At 42.7% G+C, this 10,283-nt stretch overlaps 1 protein-coding gene across 1 annotated transcript in view; it reads right to left on the bottom strand.

Moving 5' to 3' along the window:
* Window positions 1-224: 224 nt before the first annotated feature.
* The window catches only part of LOC141121828 (uncharacterized), a 95,291-nt gene continuing 85,232 nt past the window's right edge, over window positions 225-10,283 (bottom strand). The window contains 2 exon segments of the mRNA XM_073611543.1: window positions 225-1,831; window positions 1,834-2,489. Coding sequence (XP_073467644.1) covers window positions 1,380-1,831; window positions 1,834-2,489 — 1,108 coding nt within the window. The 3' untranslated portion in view covers window positions 225-1,379.

Raw genomic sequence — 10,283 nt, 5'->3', positions numbered from 1 at the left:
GTTTATATAATAAAAAATGCAGAGGTGATCAAAAAACACTAAAAGAAAGCTTTATTTGTGTGGAAACATAATATAAATGTAATTTTTGTACATTGTCACATGACTGAGCAATTACCAGGTAAAGTGGCGCAGTGCTGAATAGCAAACAATGGCCTGGTCATGAAGGGGGAGGGGGTAAAACCTTCCCAACGCTGAACTGGGTAAAAAATATATAAGTCCAACATTACCTCTTCCTGATATGTGGCTGCTGTACCATGTACTGGTATGAAGAGGTCTCCTGTTCTCTTTGTAGTGCTTCCTTTGTGTGACATCCCTGGTGATCCTGCCAGTCCCTCTACTTTATGGTTAAGAACTGACCGCACGAGGCAGGAGAGCACAACATGGTCAGTTTGCTGGCTGTGCTGAGCTTGGACATCAACTTAATCTCCTCCAATCATTAGACTTGTGCTTACAACATCCCCCCCTGCACAGCCATTTACTGGGAAGACCGGTGTGTTGCTGTTTCTCCTATCCCAACTCTTATGCAGCTGAGAACAGAGGGAAATAAAAAAGGGGACAAAAGTACTTATAGTATATTTTATACCTATACACAAATGTTTTGCCTTTCATTTCTATTTTAAACTGAATTAGTTGTATTACAAGGTGAAGCTTACATACACTTTACCTTATATCCCCCAATATCTATCTGCTGTACTGATAAGTGTATGAGTATGATCTCAGGTGTTAGTATGAAATCATGTCTGACAAAGAAAACTAAGGAGTCTACTTATAGAAAATTCATTCAGCTGTTACACATATTGCTATAATTTAACACAGTGATTTCCTATGATTGTCAGCTCCATCTAGTGGCCATAAAACGGTACATTTCATTAAATGCCTCAATCAGTAAAAATATAACAATACTGCTTTATGGCCACTAGATGGAGTCAAGGAAATCAGTGTATGAAATAAAATACATCCAATATTCATCACAGCTGGGTGATTGCTGGTCACATTCATTCAACTATTTTTTTTTTTTTTTTAACAAGATCTCTAACTGTTTGTGAAAGGTTACATCACAAATTGTGCTCAGCCAATGAAAGGTAATGACTCCATTTTTATTTTTCTCCTGCTATCAATGGCCAACACGGTACAACACTTCATCCATGTCTTTGGTGATCTCTGATCTCCTTATGAACTGTTTCTTACATGATGAAGATCAGCCATGGAGTATATCTGAGGTGTATATCAGGGTGTGCTTCTTCCCCACATGAGAGCTGTGATGTCCAGCAACATTCATATAGAAGACATTTCCCACACTCAAGGCACTAATACACCTCAAGGTTTGTGTGGGATCCCTGATGTACAGGAAGATAGGACTTCAGTGAGGAACAATTCCCTCATTTAGGACAGGAAAGTGGCTTCTCCCCTGTGTGCAATCTCTGATGTATGGAAAGACTGGACTTCTGTGAAAAACATTTCCCACACTCAGGACAGGAGTACGGCTTTGTTCCTGTGTGAGACCTCTGATGTTTGACAAGAGCTGATTTTTCTACAAAACATTTCCCACACTCAGAACAGAAATATGGCTTCTCCCCTGTGTGAGATCTCTGATGCATGGAAAGACTGGACTTTTGTGAAAAACATTTCCCGCACTCAGGACAGGAATGTGGCTTTTCCCCAGTGTGAAATCTCTGATGTGTGTAAAGTTGGGACTTCAGTGAAAAACATTTTCCGCACTCAGGACAGGAATGCGGCCTCTCCCCGGTGTGAGATCTCTGATGTGTTTTAAGAGTGGACTTCTGTGAAAAACATTTCCCGCACTCAGGACAGGAATATGGCTTCTCCCCGTGTGAGATCTCTGATGTGTGTAAAGACTGGACTTATCTGAAAAACATTTCCCACACTCAGTACAGGAGTAAGGCTTGTCCCCCATGTGAGATTTCTGATGTGTGTAAAGATAGGACTTTACTGAAAAACATTTCTCGCACTCAGGACAGGAATACGGCTTCTCCCCTGTGTGAGATCTCTGATGTGTGTAAAGATGGCACCTCTGTGAAAAACATTTCCCGCACTCAGTACAGGAATATGGCTTCTCCCCTGTGTGAGATCTCTGATGTATGTCAAGATTGGACTTTACTGAAAAACATTTCCCGCACTCAGTACAGGAATATGGCTTCTCCCCTGTGTGAGATCTCTGATGTGTGTAAAGACAGAACTTCACTGAAAAACATTTCCCACACACAGGACAGGAATATGGCTTCTCCCCCGTGTGAGATCTCTGATGTTTGTAAAGATTGGACTTCTGTGAAAAACATTTCCCGCACTCAGGACAGGAATACGGCTTCTCTCCTGTGTGAGTTCTTTTATGCACAGTAAGATCAGATTTAAAAGTGAAACCCTTCCCGCACTCAGGACAGGAATATGGTTTTTCCCCTGTGTGAGTTCTTTTATGCACATTAAGATAGGATTTAGAACAGAAACACTTCCCGCACTCAGTACAGGAAAAGCTCTTCTCTGTTGGAAGGACAGCACCGTCCCTCACAGTCTGAGGTTCCTCAGGATAAGAGGAATATGATGGTCCATCTACACTGTGTGGTGCCGGATGGACATTTGAGGTAGCCGGGTTTTCTCCTGGACTATACTGTGTGATGTCCTCATCTTCTACTTTACAGTCTGGAGACAAAGTGAGACAATCCTCTGAGGTTTTCCTCATCTCCCGTCCATCTACTAAAATAGAAATAAAAAGATTATTACTAGACATGAGCAGATTGGTTCCCCTAAACCAGGACTCCACCCACATCAGACAGCTTTGTTTCTGGGGATCTTACAATTCCCCCCTCAAGGTAACTAGTAAATGGGTCCTCTGATCCAGTTATAACAAAACATATGAACAATATAAAACAATAACAAAAAAAAAAGAAAAAATCATAAATAAACCTGTAATAAAGTAGAGAACAAATCTAACCATCCGACCAAATAAACCAGCAGTATCACCTATTAGATTCATACAATTAGGAGTATAAACCTACCCAATATGCCTAGTAATAAATATTACTACAATTATTGCTGTTAATATTACTATAATTATTAACCTGGATTACATTCCTTCCATATCACTACTTAAATTCTTCCTTTATTATACCTTTCCTTCTCTACTTTAGAATAAAAGAAATCTCCCCCCTGACCCCATCCCCTGGAGGTCACGAGAGAGACTGTCTATCCCTGTATATTGCGGTCATTCAGGTGCTTATCTAATTTTTTTAGTTTTTTAAAACTATCGATGCTTCCCGCTGAGACCACCGCCTGTGGAAGGGAATTCCACATCCTTGCTGCTCTTACAGTAAAGAACCCTCTACTTAGCCCTCTTTCCTTCTAATTTTAATGAGTGGCCACGTGTCTTGTTAAACTTCATTGCATGAAAAACTTTTATCCCTATTGTGGGGTCACCAGTACGGTATTTCTAAATTGAAATCATATCCCCTCTCAAGCGTCTCTTCTCCAGAGAAAATAACTTCAGTGCTTGCAACCTTTCCCCATAACCAATATCCTCCAGACCCTTTATTAGTTTTGTTGCCCTTCTTTGTACTCGCTAAATTTCCAGTACATCTTTCCTGAGGACTGGTGCCCAGAACTTGGCAGCATACTCCAGGTGCGGCCGGACCAGAGTCTTGTAGAGTAGGAGATTTATCGTTTTATCGCTGGAGGTAATCCCCCTTTTTAATGCATGCCAATATTCTGTTTGCTTTGTTAGCAGCAGCTTGGCATTGCATGCTATTGTTGAGCTTGTCATCTACTAGGACCCCCAGGTTCTTTTCCATCCTAGATTCCCCCAGAGGTTCTCCCCCCAGTGTATAGATTGCATTCATATTTTTGCCACCCACATGCATTATTTTACATTCTTCTACATTGAACTTTATTTGCCATGTAGTTGCCCACCCCATTAATTTGTTCAGATCTTTTTGCAAGGTTTCCACATCCTGCGGAGAAGTTATTGCCCTGCTTAGCTTAGTATCGTCCGCAAATACAGAGATTGAACTGTTTACCCCATCCTCCAGGACATTTATGAACAAATTAAACAGGATTGGTCCAAGTACAGAACTCTGGGGGACCCCACTACCCACCCCTGACCATTCTGAGTACTCCCCATTTATCACCACCCTCTGAACTCGCCCTTGTTGCCAGTTTTCAATCCATGTACTCACCCTATGGTCCATGCCAATAAACCTTATTTTGTACATTAGACATTTATTGGAAACTGTGTCAAATGCTTTTGCAAAATCCAGATACACCACGTCTATGTCTAAGGTTAATAGATTGGTTTGGCAAGAACGATTCTTCATGAATCAATGCTGATTACTGCTAATGATACAATTGTCATTACTAAAATCTTGTATAAAGTCCCTTATCATCCCCTCCAGGAGCGTGCATACTATTGATGTTAGACTAACTGGTCTGTAATTCCCAGGGATGTATTTCGGGCCCTTTTTATATTTTGGTGCTACATTGGCTTTTCTCCAATCAGCTGGTACCATTCCAGTCAGCAGACTGTCATTAAAAATAGGAACAATGGTCTGGCAATTACTTGACTGAGTTCCCTAAGTACCCTCGGGTGCAAGCCATCTGGTCCCGGTGATTTATTAATGTTAAGTTTCCCAAGTCTAATTCTATTCTCTGTTAACCATGGAGGTGCTTCCTGTGTTGTGTCATGAGGATAAACACTGCAGTTTTGGTTACTGAAGCCCCCCGATTTCCTCGTGAAGACTGAGGAGAAGAATAAATTCAATACCTGCGCCATCTCCCCATCCTTTGTAACCAGATGTCCTTCCTCATTCTTTATGGGGCCAATATGGTCTGTCCTCCCTTTTTTACTGTTTATGTACTTAAAGAATTTCTTGGGATTTTTTTTGCTCTCCTCCGCTATGTGTCTTTCGGTTTCTAGCTTAGCCGCCCTAATTGCACCCTTACATTTCTTGTTGCATTCCTTATAAAGTCTGAATGCTGATGATGATCCCTCAACCTTTTATTTTTTGAAGGCCTTCTCCTTTGTTTTTTATGCATTTTTACATTGGAGTTAAGCCATCCAGGACTTTGTTCGCTCTTTTAAATGTATCACCCAATGGAAAACACTGGCTAATGCCCTTATTTAATATGCTCTTAAAGCAAACCCATCTCTCCTCCGTGTTCTTTGTGCCTAAGATTTTATCCCAATTTATATCTTCTAGCAAAGTTTGTAGTTTCGGGAAGTTGGCTCTTTTGAAATTCAGTGTCTTTGTATTCCCCTTATGTTTCCTATTTCTGTGATTTATACTGAAGCCAATTGACCTGTGATCGCTGTTTCCTAAATTGCCCCATATTTCCACATTTGTGATCAGGTCTGTATTGTTGGTAATCAGTAGATCCAGTAACGCTTTATTTTTAGTTGGTGCATCTACCATCTGACCCATAAAATTGTCCTGCAAGACATTTAGGAACTGGCGAGCCTTAGACAAATGCGTGGTTCCCTCCGCCCAGTCTATGTCTGGATAATTAAAATCCCCCATTATGATAACACTTCCCATCCTTACTGTTAATCCAAGTTGTGATAGGAGGTCTGTCTCCCCCGCCTCCCTCAGGTTAGGGGGCCTATATCATACTCCCACTATTTTCCCCTTAGCTTCATCCCTTTGGAGCTCTACCCATAAGGATTCCACTTCATCCCTAGCTCCCTTAGTGATGTCATCTCTAACATTCACGTGTACATTATTCTTAATATATAGGCATACCCCCCTTTTTATACCCTCCCTAACCCTGCGATAGTAATGAGGAGATCATAAGACGAGTATCCCCACCCCCACTATCACTCATTGCCATCTTCCCAACACAACAAGTCCTGCAAATCATCAGATATAAAATGTCCAGCTGGTAGGAAATGGGTGTAAGAAAAGACAATACATATTATGTGTGTATATATATATATATATATATATATATATATATATATATATATATATATATATATATATATATATATATATATATATATATATATATATATATATATAGCAATGGGTAAATAGCAGAAGTCAGGACTATGTAATGTACAACATATTATATAGGATACAACAGATATGACTATATAGTATCAGAATGATGTACTGTACAACATAGAATATATAGTGCAGGGGTCAGGAGTATATAATGTACAATATAGTATAGTGCAGTGGTCAGGAGTATGTAATGTACAACATAGAATATATAGTAGCAGGGGTCAGGATTATGTAATGTACAACATAGAATATATAATGCAAGGGTCAGGAGCAGGGCCGGCGCCAGCATAAGGCAGCCAAGGCAGCTGCCTAAGGGTGCCAGGAGAGGGGGCGCCAAAGTCAGGTGCTAATGCTGGCGCTGGCCCTCCTCTCATCCTTACCCGGCTCAGTAAGCTGACACACGCCAGCAGAACAGCCTCAGGCGCTGTTAACTTCAGGCTACACTGACTCCATGGCTGGAGCTCCTCTCGAGTCCCGGCCCCGCCTACACCTCTCCCCCTCCTCCTCCTCTCTGACACGTGCAGGATAGGAAGAGCAACACAGTCTTCCTCAGAGACCAGAGAGCCCTCGGGGGTCACTATGGCAGCAAAAAGAAATGCCCTCCTCCTCCCTGGGCGGTGGTAGAAAGACACAAACACCTCCAGTCCAGCAACACACTGAGACAATCGCCGCTGAACTGGAGGCCGTGTGAGGCGAGGTGAGAGGGGAGGCTTGGAAGGAGCCGGGTGAGACATGGGGGAGGGTCCAGGGCCCAGCAGTAGGCACAGGAGGAGTGCGAATGTCACAGGACAGATGAAAGGACCTTTGCACCAGAGTCAGCCATCAGATTCTTCAGCGTTTCCCTTTGCATCAGATTCCACAGAGTTCCCTTTTACATCAGATTCCTCAGCGTTCTCCTTTACATCAGATTCCTTAGCGTTCTCCTTTACATCAGATTCCACAGAGTTCCCTTCTACATCAGATTCCTCAGCATTCTTTACATCAGATTTCTCAGCAGTCCCCTTTCCATCAGGGTCCACAGAGTTCTCCTTTACATCAGGGTCCACAGAGTCCCCCCTTACACTGTAAAGGAGAACCCTGTGTTGGGTTATATTAACTTGGCCTTCATGTAAATGGAGAAATATGTTTTTTGCCTTTTCCTATAACTTAACCACTTGCCGACCAGCCACAGTACATATACATCAGATTCCTCAGAGTTCTCCTTTACATCAGATTCCTCAGAGTTCTCCTTTGCATCCGGGTCCACAGAGTTCTCCTTTACATCAGATTCCACAGAGTTCTCCTTTACATCAGATTTCTCAGTGTTCTCCTTTACATCAGATTCCTCAGAGTTCTCCTTTACATCAGATTCCTCAGAGTTCTCCTTTACATCCGGGTCCGCAGAGTCCCCCCTTACACTGTAAAGGAGAACCCTGTGTTAGGTTATATTAACCTGACCTTCATGCACAGTAAATGAAGGAATATGTTTTTTGCCTTTTGTTATAACGTAACCACTTGCCGACCAGCCAAAGTACATATACATCAGATTCCTCAGCGTTCTCCTTTCCATCCGGGTCCACAGATTCCCCCCTTACACTGTAAAGGAGAACCCTGTGTTGTGTTATATTAATTTGGCCTTCATGTAAATGGAGAAATATGTTTTTTGCCTTTTGTTATAACTTAACCACTTGCTGACCAGCCGCAGTACATATACATCAGAATTCTCAGCGTTCTCCTTTACATCAGATTCCACAGAGTTCTCCTTTCCATCAGGGTCCACAGAGTTATCTTTTACATCAGGGTCCACAGAGTTCTCCTTTACATCAGATTTCTCAGTGTTCTCCTTTACATCAGATTCCTCAGAGTTCTCCTTTACATCAGATTCCTCAGAGTTCTCCTTTACATCCGGGTCCATAGAGTCCCCCCTTACACTGTAAAGGAGAACCCTGTGTTGGATTATATTAACCTGACCTTCAAGTAAATGGAGAAATATGTTTTTTGCCTTTTGTTATAACTGAACTACTTGCTGGCCGACATATTGCGGCAGGTTGGCTCTATTGCGTGAAACAACATACCTGTACATTATTCTGTGCAATTTCCAGTAGGGGCACTTGCTCTGATTGGCCACAGGGGGAGCAAGTCAGTGTGTCTGGCAGATGTGATGTCCACCGGCCACCCGGGATCGTTCCCCAGAGAGACAGAATGGCGGTCTGCCAATGTAAACAAGGCAGATTACCATTCTGTCAGGTATGAACAACGTGATCTAGTGTTTCTGCTATGCAGGAACACATATCTCTGTGTTCTACCAGTCAGTCCATCCCCCCACAGTTAGCAAGCACCTCCAAGGGACACGTTTAACCCTTTTGCTCGTTCCTGTTAACCTCCTCCCTGCCAGTTTTATTAGTACAGTGACATATTTAGCACTGATCACTGTATTGGTGTCACTGGTCCCCAAAAAAAGTGTCAGGTGTCTGATTTGTCCGCCGCAATGTCACAGTCCCACTAAAAATCGATGATCGCCCCCTGCTATGTATCCCGGGCTCTGCTTGCCCATAGTGGGTGCTGCCGAGGGAGAAGAACAGACACAGGTCCGCTCTCCTTCCCTTCTTGTTTCTGACCTGGAAGGGACTTTGACAGTTTCCCCAGCCATGAAGGCCGGGAAAGAATGTAATGCAATGCGATGTAAACTGCATTATATTCATGAATGAATGCAAGGCAACATTGATGATGTAACGTCAGGCAAATAAAGTGTATGCCATATGGGAGTGGGGGTTTGCAATGTGGAGGAGAGGGAGGTAGCAGGAGGATGGTGGGGGCACCAAAATGCACCTTCGCCTAAGTAGACAAAAATCCCTGCACCGGCCCTGGTCAGGAGTATATAAGGTACAACATAGATTATATAGTATAAGGGTCAGGAGTATGTAATGTACAACACAGAGTATATAGTGTACTGGTCAGGACTCATAATATTGGCATTCAATAATCAGTGGAAGAATAAATGTTTACATGAAGAGATATATGAGAAGTTGCAGAGATTCCACACCGCTGCCTCCCATCTCCTGAGACTGCACTCAGTGACTTGGGTCTGAGACGATACAGACATATCCCTCCACCCGGCACAGCCAGCAGACAACAGAGCAAGTAACCCTGGGAGAACTGTTCTGTCAGACATCACTCTAGACCTGGGCATGAGACAGAAGACCCAAAGCACATGCCCAAGGTGCCTAGGTCTAGTAACGCCTATGGTAAAAATGAACATTTTGCTGCCAGCTGAACCCCAGAATCTCCATAAATCCAGTCTAGATACATACAGTCAGGTCCATAAATATTGGGACATCGACACAATTCTAATCTTTTTGGCTCTATACACCACCACAATGGATTTGAAATGAAACAAACAAGATGTGCTTTAACTGCAGACTTTCAGCTTTAATTTGAGGGTATTTACATCCAAATCAGGTGAACGGTGTAGGAATTACAACAGTTTTTATACGTGCCTCCCACTTTTTAAGGGAGCAAAAGTAATTGGACAATTGGCTGCCCAGCTGTTCCATGGCCAGGTGTGTGTTATTCCCTCATTATCCCATTTACAAGGCGCAGATAAAAAGGTCCAGAGTTCATTTCAAGTGTGCTATTTGCATTTGGAATCTGTTGCTGTCAACTCTCAATAGGAGATCCAAAGAGCTGTCACTATCAGTGAAGCAAGCCATCATTAGGCTGAAAAAACAAAACAACCCCATCAGAGAGATAGCAAAAACATTAGGTGTGGCCAAATCAACGGTTTGGAACACCCTTAAAAAGAAAGAACGCACCAAGCTCAGCAACACCAAAAGACCCGGAAGACCACGGAAAACAACTGTGGTGGATGACCGAAGAATTCTTTCCCTGGTGAAGAAAACACCCTTCACAACAGTTGGCAGGTCAAGAACACTCTCTAGGAGGTAGGTGTATGTCTATCAAAGTCAACAATCAAGAGAAGACTTCACCAGAGTGAATACAGAGGGTTCACCACAAGATGTAGACCATTGGTGAGCCTCAAAAAACAAGAAGGCCAGATTAGAGTTTGCCAAACAACATCTAAAAAAGCCTTCACAGTTCTGGAACAACATCCTATGGACAGATGAGACCAAGATCAACTTGTACCAGAGTGATGGGAAGAGAAGAGTATGGAGAAGGAAAGGAACTGCTCATGATCCAAAGCATACCACCTCATCAGTGAAGCATGGTGGTGGTAGTGTCATGGCGTGGGCATGTATGGCTGCCAATGGAACTGGTTCTCTTGTATTTATTGATGAT

Source organism: Aquarana catesbeiana, unplaced genomic scaffold (assembly GCF_042186555.1).
Source record: "Aquarana catesbeiana isolate 2022-GZ unplaced genomic scaffold, ASM4218655v1 unanchor233, whole genome shotgun sequence".
In the NCBI taxonomy this organism is placed as follows: Eukaryota; Metazoa; Chordata; class Amphibia; order Anura; family Ranidae; genus Aquarana; species Aquarana catesbeiana.
This window is presented reverse-complemented; position numbering and strand designations above follow the sequence as displayed.